Here is a 17,816-nt window from a genome sequence, read left to right as displayed (position 1 = left end):
CTTGCGTATGCCACGGGATAAACAAGTGACAACTTTCAAGAAAGTCTAGGATTTTTTTATATTTTTTTTTTTACGAAAAAGGGTTTTCGTACAGGGGGATTGCTCGTCCGTCCCATTCTCGAGCGGGAAGAAAGCGAGAGTCTTTCTGTGAATTGGGTGCTGGCTGGATGTCAGACGAGAGCGAGAGCTCTCGATAGCGCGACTAGGCACTACCTTACTTACTACATAACCCCTTGGGATCCCCCCCACGGCACCTTTCCGTGAAGTCAACACAGCCCTTCCCTCACTCGCACTCTTGTACCGGTAGGCATCCGGCCACGCGAGACTCACAAGCCCTCATGCTCGCAAGCACTAGGTAAGGTAGTTAGTCGGGCCCTCCATCTCCTCGCTCCATGCCACCTACCTCAGACTCAACGTACACCTACCTCTCTCTCAAACACCGCGCTTGCCGCTTCACCCACCCACGTGATTCATAGATGGATGGATGGCCGTGACTCGCTCAGCCTAGGAATCCGCCTCGAATAATTCTGCTTCCAGCTCTGCGTCTACGCTACGGAAAAGCCTGGTTAGTCTTTTCACCACCGCAGTACCGCAGTACCGCAGTACCGCATCTCACCTCCTTCTCCCCGGCTGCTTGTCGACAAGCAGAGCAACGCAGAGAAAGCCGTTGAGTAGAACAGTGCCGGGTTCAGCAGCTTCTTCTTCTTCCTCTCAGAGTCTTGTGTGTGTTTTGGCCCTTGGGCGATATATACATGCACATATACACACACACACACACACACATAAATATACACACACTAATCATCTCCTCCACAATTGATAAGTATCCCTCCCCATCGCCAACTACCACTACCCCCCCCTACTCAGGTAAAACCAGCCAGTCATTCTTCCGCAGTCCGTAACATATATATATATATATATATACATCTACATTCTTTTCCTCCCCCAAACGCATCTCAAAAATCATACGAAGATATATATATATATATATCAGTAACACCAAAGCCTTTCGGGGGGGGAGCTCAAGAAGCGATACAGTAATAATAAGGTGGTTTGGGGTTTCTCAGTCAGCAGGTAAGGTATACGAACTAGTATAGGTAGGTATAGGTATAGGTATATAGAAAGAGAGAGAGAGAGAGAGAGAGAGAGAGAGAGCATGCATGCACGTAATCAACACTTTGTATCCAGACTTGGCAGCCTACACTTCCGGTCTCTCCCTACTACCTCCTTCGTTAGGCTGGCTGCACGGCTGATGGTATTAGAATGCCGTTCGTGCGAAGGAGCCAGGTACGTAGCTTCGAGGACTCGAGGACTCGAGGACTCGAGGTGAGAAATGTTTTGAGTCCGCTTCTATATCGTAATAGGGTACAAGGGATAGATAGTATTAGAGAGTGATGTTGCGTTCTTGGAACCGTCAAGCAATCCTTTGATCAATAAGCGAGAGAGAGAGAAAAGCAAAAGGAAAAAAAAAAAAAAAAAAAAATCAGAATTGACGTGAATTTTTTTCAGCTACTTTTCAGCTCAATGCCCACGGACATAGCGCCCACTTCTATCGGTACATGATGCAGGGCTGTTCGTTCGTGCTAGAAATACAAATCAAAAGGCCTCTCTCTCTTTTCTTCCTTTCATAGCCTATCCTGTCGCCGACATCCAGGCCTCGTGTTCATCAATTGATTCGTGGCCTCGACCCCAACCACCGGCCTAAATTCCTCACCACTGCCCGTCCAACAGATCTACGAAACCTCCTCATCATTGTCAACAGCCATCTCCGGATCGGCACCCGCACCAGCGCCATTCTGCGCACTCACCCCCCCTTCGGCCTTGAAACCGTCTTGTCTGACCTCTGGCCGACTCTCGAATTCCAAGCACCACGTCTCCTCCACAGCAAACTTGCGCCTAAAGACCCTCAACCACCTCTCCCCCCACTGTTTCACCATCTCCCCCTCCCCATCTCCGACGGCCTTGCTCCCTTGCACCCATCCCACCAGCTCCCGCTCCATAAGGTCAAACAGCTCCTTCATACTAGCCTTCTCCCTCACCACGGTCTCGCTCATCAGCGCCTTGGCTTCAGGTGATAGCCCAGGCACGCGGTTCGCTTGCACGACTTGACGTACGCGGTTCGTGACTTTGCCGATCGTCGAACTCACCATCTCGTAGACGTAGGCTTTACCGAGACGAGACCCCTCGTTGGAGAGCGCCCAGTCGACGACGGAGGCCGGGGAGAGAATGGTATAGTTGAGCAGCTTGTCGACGATGTTGACGCCGATTCCAGGCTGGTCCTTCCAGTACAGCATCACCGAGTCGATGATCTGGGTGCGTGCGGCAGGGGACGCGGGGCCGAGTGCCAAGAGGCGGTCCTTGCAGCGCTCGATGCAGGAGAGCACATGCGAGAGGGATTTGGAGCCGATGTAGCAGATGGAGGTCATGTAGGCGTCGGTGGAGCAGACGAGTTCGTCAGGGAGGGCAAGCGAGCGGGCTTGTAGGTGGATGCGGTCGATAATGGGCTGGATGTCTGCTTCGGGGGATTTCTTCTTCAGGAGAGCGAGAATTTCCTGGCCTTCTTGACTGAAGGGTGTATCTGATTTCGTCAGTCAAACCTCGAATTTTTTTCTTGTCGTGAAAGCAGAGACATACCTTGAAGGGCATACTTGAAATCCGGCGTATCCATCTCCTTCTCCTTGGTGATCAACGCTTGATACGGCGCCGGCAACGTCCCCTTGATACGCTGCGCAAAGCTCAACCGGATCTCCTTATCCAGCGCGCCCTCAATAAAAGCCTTCTTGGGGTTCAAACCCGGCAACTCGACATCATCAATCCACTCGGTCCACTTCCACGTGAATCCGAAATTGCTCAAGTGATGCGCAAACCAGTCCATGAAGCGGTAGCTGAGCTCGAGATCCATGGAGTCAACGCCGCGATAGAGGTAACGGATAGCCCGGCCCAAACTGGGTGCGATGGCTGCTGGGGCGATCTTGCAGGCTTCGGTGAGGACCGCGTGGTAGTAGACGAGCTTGTGTTCCGGAGATGGGAGCTGGAAGAGCTGGGAGAAGACGGCGTCGACGGCAACATCTTCTGGCTTCCACGTCGAGCGATCGCCCTCGATATCTCTCAGTCTGTCGAACGGCGTCGCTCTCTTGACGAAAGTATCAGGGGCGAAGTAGCAATCGATATCGATCAAGAACTTGGCCGTAGCATTGCGGTTATAGTCGAGGATATTGATGGTGTCGACGATGGCATCCCGTATCAAGCACGACGCGATATCGGTCGTCGGCGCCACAGTCTCGACATCCTGGTTTGCGTAGACAGAGAAGTACAGGTCCGGGAACAGCGGTCGCGGGCCATTGACGACAATTTCTGGCATGTTGATGACCGGAAGTGCATGCTTCGGTGCAGTAGCCAGCAGATTTTCGGATCCGGCCTCGAACTTCACCTTCCACGGTCTCGGCAAGCAGCTCAGCTGCCATCCCGTAGCGGCCTCATGCTGCAACTGTTTCTGCAGCAACATCAACACACCCGTCGGAACCGATGCTTCCTCCTTGCCGTTACCCGGGTACGGGTCTACCATTGCCTGCAAAACGTGCGGTTCCGAAGCAATGATGTCCGTGTTCTCGACCATGGCAGCCGCCTTCTCCTGGTTATCGGTCGCCGAAGAAGCCATGACATACGGGATCGTCAACAAGATGATCTTGACCAGCTCGGGGCCAATCGTCTGTTTGTTCCAGTTAGCATTCATCCATCATCCATAATACACCCACACATCCCCTGCTTTCCCCACACTTCGTCCCAAGGCAACCCCCAAGCCAGAGCCAAACAGAAACAGAAGAGCTCACCTCTTCACAATCCCCCGTCTGCAGATCCACTGCCCTACCAAGAAAGTCTTGCAGCACACCCCAAACTCCCTCGCCCTCCAGCATCCCCTGCACCGCACCCAAGAACCTCGAACAGAGCTTCACCTCCCTCCAGTCCCCTCCCAGCAACGCCCCACCAAGCCTCTCACAAACCTTGAGCAACACCTCCTTAGCCACACTCACACCCCCGGCATCCCCATCCCCACCACCGCCCACAAGCGCATTAAGCACCAGCACAACCGCAGCCACAAACGGGATCTTCAATGGCTGCTCAACCACGAGCTGCACGCATAGCTCCACCACCACCTCCCTCACCTCCCCAGCTCCCTTTGCGTCCCCCTTCTCCCCTTCGGCGAGGTTCGCAGCAACGTCCCTAGCAAGCGCGAGCACCTCCTCCTCCGGCGCCTTGAGCGCGCTATCCGCGAGCGCGAGGAACGTCTTGCGGATGCGGGTGGCAGGCGGGTCCTCGTAGCGTCTGCGCTGGGGGCGGCGCTCGTAGTCATCTTCGTCTGTTGTTGCTTTGGGTTAGCCAGAAGAGGAAGGCAGGTAAAGCAGAGCAAAGCAGGCCAGAAACTGAATCAGCTATCCTCATGCCTATCCCCATCCTTATCCCTCATCCTCTTCTCGTGTTGAAAGACCGAAAGCTCAATCCCCCCTCTCCACCCCCTGCGCATTCAGAGCGAGCAGCGCGGACAAGGCAATCCAAAAAAAAGAAAGAAAAAAAACACCATGACAGGCCAGCCACCAACACCAAGGCAACCCCAACAGTACAGACCAGAGGACAGATTTAAGAAAGAAAAAAAAAACCAATTGGAAAACATACCTCGATATCTCCTCTTCTTCCCCCCTCCGCGCCCCCCCCCCCCACCACCACCACCACCTCGAAAGTAATCCCCCATTCTCTCTTGCCGTCTCCTGCTTGGACCCGACTTGTCGTGTCAAGAGTTGTGATCCTCCGCCCTCTAAACAGCCTCCCGTTATTCGGCTCCTTCCTTTCCCTCCCAATTAAGCTCTGCTCAAGCTCAGCTGCGTCTGCGTCTGCCTCTCCCTCTCAACCCAGCACAATATGCGGAACCTTCGTCGGTCGTCGGTCGTCGGTCGTCGCGTGCGCCTCCCGGACCTTTCTCTCCCGGGGGTGTCCTCGTCTTCGTGCTTCGATCGTCCTTCTTGTTCCCTCTCGGACACGCGTCTCTAAATAGAAACCCCCCGAGCCCAGATACTAGGTTCCAAGTCCTCAAACCCGAGCGCGCGTTGTCTGTCGATTGTTGTTTTTGGGGCCTGACCTACTACTGATAATAATCTTACAGCTGAGGCAGGTAGGTAGCAAGATAATTGGTTGGTTGGTTGGTTGGTTGGCTGGTTAGTTGTGGCTTTTGCTGTGGGGATTATGACTAAGCTACGCAAAGCTACGCTAAACTACGATAGGCTAGGCTAGGATAACGCGCGACTGGACTTCGTAGGTAGTACGGAAAGCAGACTGGCGATGAGTGAATACAATATTGTACATAGAATACAATACCACTTGCCGCGCCCCATGTTTTTACTATCAATATCCTCAAGATGGATATCATCATCAGACCGCTTTACCCCCATCCATCCATGTATTACCATAGAACAAAATTCACACACACAAAGGACTGGGAAAATGCAATCTCTCCATCTTACGTTCGTTCACTTACTGTCAATCCCAATCTGGCTCAATCCCCAGCTTCATTCAATCCCAAACTCATTTATTCCGAAACTCGCGCATGCTCACTGAAAATCAAATATGGAAAACTCTGTCTTTCTTGGTTGATCAACTCCCAGCCATTGATTGCCCAGCCAGCCAACCCCTTTGGATAGCAAGCAACCCACCCACCACTAAAGGCGAGGATCGCATGGAGATCGTCTCCCTAAAGTGGTAGCGAAACAAAAAGGAAAGGAATCTTTTGACCATTGCCCACCCCTGCCCCACAGAACCAACCCAGGGCAAATTCCATTTGATATGAAGCGCCAGCCCCGCCCGACCGCAGAAAAAAAAAGTATTGACCCCATTTCCATGCAATCATCAGAACACAAAAGTCGTGCCCGTCAAGTGTAGAGTGTTGTTTGTACGCCAGAATCTTGGGAACGTGGAGGGGAGAAGCAGCGCGGAGAAGACGAAAGCGAGGAAGTCCAGCCACCCAATCCATCTGCTCGCTATCGAAAAGACGAGGCGCGCCAAATAGTTGGACAAGAAGAATAGAAAGCAAAGGGTCCATGTCCATCATGCAAAAAAGGGCAAAAGAACAAAAAAAAAAAAAAAAAAAAAAAAAAAAGGTTTGTCGAGGGGGAGAGGTTGCTCATCGGATACCGGAATCCGTGGCCCAGTCGATCAAGTCGTGTCCACAGAAATCCTGACCATTGGAGATCCTGCATATCCTTGCCGAAGAGAAACGTCACCACCAACCATATCTCATCTCGTGGGTATTCTTCCAAACCAATAGCGCATAACCTTCATATCCCGTATTTTCCGTCCATGTTTTTCCGTGCTGCCACGTCTGATCCAGGCCCGCCAAAGCCGAAAACAACCTTTGCAGGGCCAGGTAACATGCCGAGGTGGTTGCCGTTGGAAGACGCCCCGGAAACAAATTGACTCCTTGCAGAGCCCCGTTGCCGAGCGATCTGAAAGCATTTACTCGTCAATCATCTTACGGGTTGAAACATGCTCTCAATCCAACCGAGCCATCATCTCCTCCTTGGCCATGGGTGTGAAGTTGTCGATGTCTAGGCCACGGGCCACCAAGCTGGCTCGAACGTGTTGCGGGACTAGCCGGCTGTTGAGCTGGGGGGCAATGGAGAGTTCTGACGTGCATGTTAGCTATGGTAGTCTCGTGGCCCGTGGGATTTGGGGCCTTACCGTGACGAGAGAAGTCGAACAGGGTGGGGAGATCCTTGACAGGGCCATTGGGATGACGCGAGTCGGGAAATCTGGTCGAGGGGTCTCGCAGCTCATCGAAGAACGGGTGAATCATGGCATCGATCGCCGAGAGACGCTCGGTCGGGGTGTATTCCAGGAGACGCGAGATGAGCTCAATGGCGTTGGATTCAGCCTTGCGGAAGACCTTGTTGAAGGGGTGCGGCTTGATCTGGGGGAATTTATGCTCCATATAGTTGGGGTTCATGGTGCGGATCTGATCGCGCGTCGGCGTCCCCAAGACCTTGATAATTTCCACGAGCTGATCGATACCCGACTCTCCTGGGAAGAGAGGTTGACCGAGCATCAACTCTGCCATGACGCACCCCGTGGACCAAACATCTGCTTCCAAGTTAGAATTGAAAGCCCATGGTGTGACCCCCGGTGCGGGGGCGGGGGAGGGGAGGGGGGGGGGTGGGGCCCTACCAATCTTGGTGGTGTAATTGGTGGCGCCGAAAATCAACTCGGGGGCTCTGTAGTAGCGGGAGCAGATGTAGGAAACGTTGGGCTCGTTTTCCACCAAGATCTTTGCACTACCAAAGTCACACAGCTTCAGGATACCGGAGCCTGGATCCAACAGCAGGTTTTGTGGCTTGATGTCGCGGTGGCAGATTCCTTGCGAGTGGATGTAGGCGAGGGCGCGGAAGAGCTGGTAGATGTAGAGCTTGACTTCGAGGATCGGCATGGTGGTCTTCATCTTGTTGAAGTATCTCGAAGCACGGTAAACCGTCTCGGGAACATATTCTTGGACGAGGTTGAGATAGACCTCATCCTTCTACCCCAAGCATCATTAGTGATCCGACGTAGGACGACAGTATGGGTAGTTTGGATGGGGATGAGGGGGAAACGCACACGCTCGCCATTCGAGTAGTAGAAGGCCTTGAGTTCGACGATGTTGGGATGACGGACGATGCGCATAATTTGCAGCTCGCGGTTCTACATCATGCACGCCGGTCAGTACTGCAGCGATGGCCAGCCACACGGCACCCCCCCCCGATGGGAAGGAATCGATTGCGCACCTTGAATCGCTTGTCCTGGAGAACACGCTTGATGGCGGCATCCTCGCCCGAAGGTGAGAGCTTGGTCTGGAAGACGACGCCGAAAGAGCCATTGCCCACGATCTTGCACTGCGTATACTGCATATCTCGAGTCTCGCCGGTGACACCATCCTGGACCTTCTCGCGGACCACCTCTGGGAATCACGATGTTAGCAGGCGTTTGTCTTCCAGGGCAGAGCTGAGCTGAGCTGAGCTGAGCTTTCCGGCGTTGGTTATTCTTACCTCCCATCCTCAGACTCGAGAAGGCTGCCGGCCGATTCTGCGACATTTCGAGGTCCAAAATAAGGGGGTTATCGCGGGTGCGGAGAGGGCTGTCGATGTTGTCGATGGATCTCGCCGAGTCCGGTATGGAGGGAGCAATTGAGGGCAGCGTGTGAGTCTGATGATGGAGTTCGGTGCGTCGAGTGTCGAAGGTTGAGCGGAGCGGAGGAACGGGGCTGCGACGACTCTACTGGTGTGGTGTAGGGGAGTAGTGTGGTGTGGTGTGGTGTGGTGTGGTGTGGTGTGGATGAGGCAGTCAGGTAACGTGATTCGGTCCCACCAATGGTCGATCTGATCGGGTTCACAACGTCGTATATTGGTGCTTCTGTAACGGAACGGAGGAGTGGAGTGGCAGCCGAATTGCAGGTACTGAGTGAGGCTGAAGACGAGAGAGTAGTAGGGAGTCGAAAGGTGAATTGAATTGGAATGGGGGGGGGAGAGACTAGTGGGGGGGGGGGGGGGGGGGGGGGGGGGGGGGGGGGGGTGGTCGGGGGGAATCTTTGGCTGGAGGGGGAGGGGAAGAGAGAGGGCTGCGGGCGGAGGTGAATGCCGTTTATTTTGTTTTGTTTTGGTTGTTGGTGATGGTGATGGTGATGGTGAATTGGTGGTGGCGAGTTGATCAGATGAGGTGCGGTGCAGAGATGAAGATATTGAGGAAGTTTCGTTTGAGATGCTGAGATGCAGACAAACGCAAGGATCGAGACGAGGCGAGGCGAGTCGAGTCTCGTCTCTAGAGTAGGTACCGGTAGAGTAGAGTTGGGCGCGGTAGTAGGTAAGGTAGGTATGGAATGGATTGGTATGGGGTGACTGTAGGTTTCGGAAGTAGGTTGGCCGTAGGTCGTGTGTAGGTCGGTCGTGTAGGTCGTGTAGGTCGTGGCCGTGGTTAGGTGAGGCGCTGGCTGCAGAGGATCCTTGGCTGGGAAGACGGGCACTGCTCACGCGCTCGATTTTGCCATGAGCCAGGGGGGGGAGAGGAGGGGCTAGGTGACCAGGGGTCGACGAGGCGAAGAGGGGTTGTTACAACTACTCGCTAGTGCTTAGTACTGTAGTAGCAGTTTTAGCTATTGCCAGGTCACGGGTCTTAACGTCGGTTTAGATTTAGATGTTGGTACCGGTATACTGGAGGTGTAGGTGTAGGTGTAGGTGTAGGGGTAGGGGTAGGGTAGGTAGGTGTGTGTGTACGGTAGATGTAGATCAAAGTAGGTCGGGTCGGTCGCTGGTGGGGAGAGGAGGAGGGGGGAGGGAGGAGGGGGGACGGAGGGCGGAGGGCGGAGGACGGAGGACGGAGGACGGAGGGAGGAGGGAAGAGGGAAGAGGGGAATAGTGAAGAGTGAAGGGGGAATAGGCCGAAGGAGGAGAGCAGGCAGCCGAAGGCGGGTGTGTACCTACTCTTACTCTTACTCTTACTCTTACTCTTACTCTTACTCTGTACAGACAGACTGTGGCCGGCCTGGCCTGGCCTGGCCTGGCCTGCGGCTGGGCGAGGGCTGGGCTGGGATTGGGGCTGATGGACATGATCATCAGGCCTACTCGACAGGAGGAGGCTACTTCTATTACGGAGCAAACTGCAACTTGAAATGAGCTTGAGCGAGCTTAAGCTTGAGCTTGAGCTTGAGCGACTGTCGCACTGTACTGTACTGTACTGTACTCTACTGTACTGTACTGCACTGTGCTGCACTGTGCGGTCAGTATGAGTGGGATGGGTATGTGCGTACCTACTACTACCGTACCGTATGTGCCCATGTGCGTATGTGCTTGCATGCCGTGTGCATCCGCTCCGTCGTCGGCCGTCGTCGGTACCTGGTACCCTATACCGGTAGAGTGCTGTGGAGAGGGTAGGTTAGTAGGTACCTAGGTCGGCTTGGGATCGGTTCGAGAAAAGATGCCGTACTGCTTGATACTGGCTCCGTAGATCCGTAGAGATGCATGCAGATAGCTACTGTACTGCTGTACTGTATAGATGCACACACTCATTTCTTCAGCTCAGAGATATCGGTACTGGTACCGGTACCATCACCACCACCACCACCACCACCAACACTGAATCACAGGGACTGGTTCATCGTCAGTCGCTTACCCATATTAGCCTAGCCCAGCTTAGTTTAGCACCGAATCCGTGCAGCAGGGGTCCCGGTGACGGTCAGGGTCACGGTCGCGGTCACGGTCTCGGTCACGGTCAGCGTCAGGGCATCGGATCTTGGGATGCGAACATGATGCATGAAGACGGCGCTAGCAACATCTACTACTACCCGTACGTAGTATCAGGAAATCTTGGGCCACTAGGTATTTAAAGTATTGTATTCAAGGACCCGATCTACTCCGATCCACTCCGACCTATCATGACAAGTGCATCTATGCTTACCCGTCGATCTATTTATATACAATCAAGAAAAGCGATGGCAATATCATAAAGAGTTAGCGTAACAAAAGGAATATAGTCAAAGATACCTAGGTACCTATATATATCCCTTTTTGCACTTACTTCGGACTCAAATGTATTACCTACCCTCTTTATCATCACTCCCATCACTACTATCATCTCTAACATGATGCTATTGTCGCAATCGATCTCTCCGATCTTGCGAGCCTTAAGCTTTCTCTCTACGCATGAGAGCTGATGGAAAAGAACTCATCGCTTATCGAACTGTTCAAGAAGTAAGTTTCACTTGATTTACATAGCATAAGCTTATATCGATTACGCGAGGTATAGAAGGAAGCCGCGTATATCAATGAACACCAAAAGTCTTTCAGAGATAAAGTATGGGGTCTAGAAAGCGGGCCCTCTAATCAATGAGGGCACAGCTTTTCTACGCGTAAGTTGATTGATATTTACAAATCGTTACTTAATGACCGTATGACACGGAAGTCAATAGGTCAATTCGATAACGAACCTGCTGGCGAGTCGGATTACCGTAGACCGTGGTTTTGTTTGCCCTCTCAAAGCGGATGGGGAAAAGATTAGAAACTGTTAGCAAAGTATGGATCCCCAAATCTTACTCGGAAATTGATGAGGGTGGTAGGATTAATAAGCCAACGACATTGTGGACCTATTGGACCGAAAACCCCCGAGACCGAGAGAGGCATTATACAGTAAAGTATATCGAGTCAATGGCCGCGCCGGATCCGGAGAAAGCATGATGCTTTGCACATATTCGACATCTGCCTGGGAAGCTGCAAATGGTCATTCCAACTGAAACGAGAAACAACATTACGTTAGATTGCTGGGCTAAATGCTGGAAAACAGGGGAAGAGCTATAAAAAACTTTGAGCGAAACCGTTAATTGGACGAGTTGGGATATTGCTGGAGATCCTACAGTAACGTAGTGGATATGGCTGGAGATCCTAGTCTAGTGGATCCTGAACCGAGCGGTTCCTCTACGTAACCAAGAGGTACGGTAGAGAAGGGGAGCTGGTACGTGTCGCTGGTGGTGGTGGTTGGATTGCATCATATGCGCTCGGTAACTTCCCTTCCATGTCTCTACTAGGCACGGCACGGCACGTGTCCGTGAGACTTTGATGGCGAATTTCCGTTTTGGTATTCTAACATGTACGTACGTACGGAAGGTCCCGTATACATCAATGCATATACAACATCTCCGTACCGCGAGCGGGTGTTATGATCGTTGACTTGGGAATAAAAGTGGAATTGAAATGGATAGGAACCCCGACCGAGGATGCTACTGGCTGTCCGGACTCCGCTGCTACAGACTACAGACTACAAACCATACACTACAAACTATACGCTACAGACCATACACTACAAACTACAAACTACAAACTACAAACTACAAACTACAAACTACAAACTACAAACTACAAACTACAAACTACAAACTACAAACTACAAACTACAAACTACAAACTACAAACTACAAACTACACACTACAAACTACAAACTACACACTACACACTACACACTACACACTACACACTACAAACTACAAACTACACACTACACACTACAGACTACACACTACACACTACAGACTACAGACTAAAGACTACAGACTACAAACGACAAACCACGATATGGTGTTGTTGACAGCGCCGATGATGCTTGCGTGCTTGCTTAGCCTGCTTTGGCTTGCTTTCCCAGATATCCGGCGGCGCGGGCTGGGGCTGGGGCTGGGGGGCTGGGGCTGGGGGGCTGGGGACTGGGCTAGGCTGGGCTGGGCTGGGCTGGATGCTACGATTGGCCAGAACACGTGGCGATGACGGCGATGGAGTGAAATTGCGTGGGTGGGTGGCTGCTCTTTACGGAAGATCTTTTTCTCTATTTTTCCGTATACAGCGACGACGCCTCAGCCCTGGATCCAGACAGACGGAAGGACGGAAGGACGGAAAGACAGAAAGAAAGAAAGGCAAGAGCAAAAGGGAGGGAAAGAAGAGAAAGAAGAGAATGCGACTCGGGACCACAAGGCGCCGGTGACAACAAAGAATACACAACGAATTCACCAAAAACAAAGGCCCAACCAACCCACCCACCCACCAACCAACCAACCCCAGCCACAGGAGAAGCCCACTTGTAACTTCTTTCCTTTTTTCTGCTGCCAGCGTGACCACAACACGTGCATTGCATCTGTCTGTGCACTGCATCTGCAAGCTTTGCGGCGTCAGCACTCCCACGACCCACGACCCACGACCCACGACCCACGACCCAACGACCCAACGACCCAACGACATAACGACCCACCGAGAGTACAGTCAAGTCAAATCCAAACAAACACATCATGGGACCTCAACCATATTCCGATATTCCGCCCCCGGCCCGCCATGCTCCTCGTCATCTACGAAACCACAATCGGAAAATGCCCTATTGGGATGCGACTTAGGCAGTCGAGACCAGTTATTTCACCTACTCGATTGACCTAAGAAAAAGAACAGGTCACGGGGCACTATGACAAACCCGCAACCCGCTTTTATGAGCTCCCCATGGCTAGATCGGTAGCGAGAGTAAACAGCGTTCATTTAGCGAAGCCCTTCTTCTCTCCTCGACCGGTTTTCCCTCTCTCTCTCTCTCTCCCTCTTACAATGTCAACTCCATCAATTCAATTCAGCTATATCCATCAACTACTTTTATCTACAGGTACAGGTAGGGCGACTGGCTGGCTACACAGCTAGCTGTAGCTGTAGGACAGAGAATCTCTGTACCAGCAGGCCGGTCCCGGGTCACGCAATAGATATACCTACCTACCTACCTAGTGGCGGATATGTGCACCTTTGGAGTTACCTTACCTGCCTACTCCCACGCAGCTAGGTATAAAAACCAGACAATGCACCTCATACCCCATTCCTCCTACCTGTTACAACACACAACAGCGAAATACTAAACAAACATCCTCTCGAGTCTACCGCCCTACCCTATCTCTCCCCTCTTCCTCGGACCTCATGAATGAAACAGCCACTATAACAATACGAATGACAAAAACAACAATAACAGCGCCTACGTCGTGACACATCATGCAAGTCACAAGTACGGAAAGCACACGCAAGTCCATCTATCTGCAGTCTGCTGTACCCTCCCCCCTCAATCAAGCCCGCACCGTACCTCTTCTCCCCCTTCCCCCTTATCTACATAGCAGCGAGCAATAACCGATAAAAACCGACGAGGGTGAGAACCCGGTATACGGACCCAACACGCCTGTCTACGAGCAAGCAGCTCGTTCCGATCCGAATCCATCCATTTATTCTCAACCCACCATGTCCAGGCGCGTGGAGCTGCAGCAGCAGCAGCAGCAGCAGCAGAGTACTTCGTACCGGGCCAACAAAGTTCAATCCAACCCCCCTGGGAGGGAGAGAGAGAGAGAGAGAGAGAGAGAGAGAGAGAGAGAGAGAGAGAGAGAGAGCTCGTGGTCTGGTCTTGTCCATGTGGTCCCTCCCCTCCCAGCCCTCCACCATGCCCTCTCTCCCTCTCTCTGCCTCTCTCTGCCTGCAGGCCACAGATGGATAGATGATAGATACGGTAAAAGATCATCATCGATATCCCTACCTGCCTACCATCGATCAGCAGCTCGAGAAAAGAAAAATAACATCGCCATCGCTCTCGCACCACGCAGAATCTGATCAATTCAAATCACATCACAGGCCACGTACCTTAGATGTAGCTACCCGCGCCCAGCATAGCCCAGCACTACTCCGTAGCACGACACAAGCTGAACCCCCCTTCCCGGCCAGCTGCAGGGCGCCTCTTTTGCCTGCCTACCTGCCAGCCTGCCTGCCTGTTTGCGTAACGAAGGAACGAACTGCTGTGATACGATTACTCTGTACTTCCTCTAACGGCAGGGGAGAGAAAGAAAGAGAAAGAAAAAGAAAGAAAAAGAAAGAAAAAAGAGAAAAAAGGTCAAAAAAAGGTGAAAAAAAAGTGAATAAAAAGATAACTAAAAGAGAAGAAAAAGGAGAAAAAAAAAAGAGAAAAAAAGAAGAGAAAAAAAGAAGAGAAAAAAAGGAGGAAGAAAAAAGGAGGAAAAAGAAAAAGAAAAAGAAAAAAGTAGAAAAAAAAGGAAAAAATAAAAAAAAGGGGGGGAAATAAAAGAAAGAAAAAAGAAAAAAAGGACAGAGAAAAAGAAAGAAAGAAAATAAAGAAAGAGAAAGGACGAGTAGATGGGATAGGATAGGATATGGTGGGTGTGTGGATAGGTGGATAGATAGACAGATGGTAACCAAGGCTGTTTTATTTGACAATCAACCGTTGGCTAGAGAGTATTAGATTCCGGGAAATGGACAGAGACAGAGATAAGAATAGGTAAGTAGTTGAAATAGTTGGATATATGTATAGATGTGATATAAACTACGAGGAGCAGAAAACGGTACAGCAAGCGATGTGGTATCCTGGTATATGTAATAAGAAAATAATGGCGTGCGGCATGATGCTCTGCACCCCCCCCCCCCCCCCCCTCTTCCTCTGATTCTCAACTTAGACTCTGCCGACGCCGACACCGACGGCAACAGGGACAGCAACAGGCCGCGGCATCATGACAAACCCGCCTGTTTTCAGGGGCCACTCCTCCGCAACGCCGCCGTCACGTCCATTACGCATCGCATCTCCACCTCCCTCCCTCAAGCCCTCTAGGCCTATCGCAAGGTGCCCCATCTCGTGATTGCTCCACCCTCTATAGCTAGGGCTTCCGATCTCCGGATCAAAATTAGAAACTAAACCGCCCTCGACCTCTGCCGCGGCCACCGCTCTCCTCTCGTCAGCTCGGCCCCTCGCCAACACACGACCGCCACCTATAACCCGCAGCCTCCTCTGCCCTGTAATCCGCGCACAGCGCCCCGACTCCCCATTCCCCCTCTCTAGGTACCCATATCCCCCCTCCTTCCAGCCGCCGACCTCCCCCCCGGCCTGCAGTCGCAGCTTCTTCAGCCGACATGTCGGGAGACCGGAGCCCGGCGGGGGCACGCCCATAGCCGCCTGGCTACTCGGCGGAGAAGCCACGGATTTCTGCTTCGGCGGGCCGGCGCTGTTCATGCTGGAGGCGTGACTGCAGGACTGTTTGCCGAGGGTGTAACGCGTGAAGAGGAGGTTGAGGGTGGGCAGGCAGGCGCAGATCAAGGCCGTGAAGACCTCTACGATGCTAAACGATGCGGATCTGGGTCAGCGCTGCTCGGTCTCACCGCTGGAATCGAAGCTGCGTGCACCCCCGCTTCGAGGGTGCAACGGGTAGGTGAGTGTGGGCGTGGGAGGAGAGAGATGGGGGAGAATGAGTGTAAGGGGCTTAAGCGAAGGGAACATCAAAACACGAACGGATCGAGTTCAATATATGTAACCTACCCGAGGAGGGTCATTTGCACGAAATCGACCGTGATGTTCTCTGGTACCTCTGGTGAGAAGACCAGCAGAGCGCGGAAGACGCTGGCGATGGTCGCTATGCCGCCCGCGCCGAGCAGGGCCGCGATGCGCAGTTTCTTGACGAGTGGCACGTTGAGAGACCAGACTCTGCTCCGGTGTCAGCTTGGAATCCCGCGAATCTTCGGCAGAGCGGCACACAACAACACAACCCGCAAGAGCAGGAAATGTCATCTGAGGAATAGAATGGGTAAGACGGTGAAGATCAACCTACAGAGGCACCGGCAAGATAAGCACCACCCCATCTGTCACGCAACTGACCACCGCATCCACGAAGAACACCCTCTGCTTGTCCCAGCAGACGGCATCCACGCTCGTATCCCACAGCCCCTCGATCGGCGTGCACAGCCTGAGCTTGAGGAAGAGAACAGGCAGGTAGTAGCAGGCCAAGACACCAATCAAGACGTATATCGAGATTACGGTCTTGCGGAAGTGCGCGAAGGCGCGAGTAAAGATTAGGAGAAGGGTTATTTTAGTAAAGAAGGCGGAGGGGCAGTAGCTACTCGACGTCTTGTGTCAGTTTTTCGGCTTTAGAAGATAAGTGATGATGGGGCGAGGGGATCCGGACGCACATACATGATGGTATCGACGTAGAGGAGCTTTTTGAATGTGATGAGCTCCGATGCGGAGACTTGGGATTGCGGAACACCGCCGCCATGTTTGGTCACTGGAGAGCAGTTAGGACGTTCATTTGTTCATTTGTGTACCAGGACGGCAGGGGGAGTGTGGGACGTACTCAGAAATCCAGTTACGCAGTAGGCTGTCGTAAAGATCTATCTCCTATTAGGATCCTCCTCCTCATTTCACTCTTTCACCGCTCCAGACTCACCCACGCAAATATACATGTCCCTGTTGGAGCGCTATTAGCCAGAGTCCAGACCTTCCCCGAACACCCTCCCCCAACTCGGGATATATTGAAGATGCACTCACAATCCTCCTTAGCCCACACGCCTACAACAAAACCCCTGATCCAAGCCCTCGCAATCATCAGCGGCGCAAGCAGCGAGATGGCAAGCACAGTGGCCACCACGGTCGCAGTCCGCAGAACATCCGTCGCCTGCATACTTGCTACCACTGACCTCGAAGGCCGCTGCAAACAAAAGTACACGGGGGCACATGGGAAGCCTGGCTAGATAACATATCCAGAAGGAAAAATCGGCATCTGAAATGGCAGAACGGACAAACCTTTTGCCTCGAAACATTCTGACATCTGTTTCGTGCGGGTTCTCGAGCCTCACACTGGCTTTGAAAGAGCCCCCTCGACCCTTTTCTTGGGAGAGGGGAGACGGGATTTCAGAAACACACTTCAGACTTTGCCCATCCGGTAGAGCGTACCGGAGGTTCGGGGGTCGGAATCTCCAAGGGGTCAGTCTGACAGATCACAGGTGGCGATCGAACTGCCGTGACCGAGACGACGGGGACGGGGACGGGAGAGAGCCTTGAGCGCTCGAGCGTAAGCTCGCCCTTGTTTTGAGTCAGTGACATGACGGCGTGACGGCTGGAAGGTTGTCGTTGGTAATGAGAACCATGAGAACGATCTGAATTTGAGATAGAAAGACGTTGCTAGTCCAGACAGCCTAGGCGAGGAGAAAGAGTCTGTTGGTCGAAGGTGCGTGGCGAGGTTTTGGCCCGGTTTCATGGCGGCCGGAGGAAAGGACGGAAGAGCTGGTGGTAGTCGAGTTTCGGGGAAGAATGAAGGCAGACGACGAACGAACACAAATACAGACAGATATTCGGAATTCGGGAAGATCTGGAAGACGGCCAATTGCGAAATGATGTGGTCTGAAAAGCAGTGGCGAAAGGCATCCGATCCCAATGTGTTGACAGTTGACGTGATGTCAAGCTCGCACGTGACCCGACTCGAATT

General features: G+C 52.5%; 3 protein-coding genes across 4 annotated transcripts; all 3 read right to left on the bottom strand.

The window, feature by feature from the left end:
• Positions 1-1,733: 1,733 nt before the first annotated feature.
• On the bottom strand, positions 1,734-4,747 carry L3040_008553 (uncharacterized protein; the record flags this gene model as incomplete). Its single annotated transcript, XM_066157107.1, has 4 exons — positions 1,734-2,578; positions 2,635-3,709; positions 3,831-4,357; positions 4,717-4,747. 4 exons carry the CDS (start codon positions 4,745-4,747, stop codon positions 1,734-1,736), a joined length of 2,478 nt encoding a protein of 825 aa, XP_066010374.1.
• Positions 4,748-6,537: 1,790 nt separating this feature from the next.
• On the bottom strand, positions 6,538-8,109 carry L3040_008552 (uncharacterized protein; the record flags this gene model as incomplete). 2 transcript variants are annotated; one of them, XM_066157106.1, is made up of 6 exons in its annotated part: positions 6,538-6,671; positions 6,727-7,125; positions 7,210-7,558; positions 7,636-7,719; positions 7,803-7,975; positions 8,064-8,109. In XM_066157106.1, 6 exons carry the CDS (start codon positions 8,107-8,109, stop codon positions 6,538-6,540), a joined length of 1,185 nt encoding a protein of 394 aa, XP_066010373.1. The 2 variants fall into 2 exon arrangements, with proteins under 2 accessions (XP_066010373.1, XP_066010372.1); XM_066157105.1 differs by having other exon boundaries at positions 7,210-7,555.
• Positions 8,110-15,016: 6,907 nt separating this feature from the next.
• L3040_008551 (uncharacterized protein) lies at positions 15,017-17,434 on the bottom strand (the record flags this gene model as incomplete). Its single annotated transcript, XM_066157104.1, has 8 exons — positions 15,017-15,677; positions 15,875-16,039; positions 16,164-16,448; positions 16,526-16,616; positions 16,686-16,722; positions 16,779-16,798; positions 16,880-17,039; positions 17,285-17,434. The coding sequence occupies 8 exons, from the start codon at positions 17,432-17,434 to the stop codon at positions 15,017-15,019; spliced, it is 1,569 nt and encodes a 522-aa protein (XP_066010371.1).
• Between the last annotated feature and the right edge of the window lie 382 nt (positions 17,435-17,816).

This window comes from Drepanopeziza brunnea (genome assembly GCF_022702325.1).
Source record: "Drepanopeziza brunnea f. sp. 'multigermtubi' strain 214-2 chromosome Unknown ctg16, whole genome shotgun sequence".
NCBI lineage: Eukaryota > Fungi > Ascomycota > Leotiomycetes > Helotiales > Drepanopezizaceae > Drepanopeziza > Drepanopeziza brunnea.
Note: the sequence above shows the minus strand (reverse complement) of the source record. Positions and strands in the feature narration are given on the sequence as shown.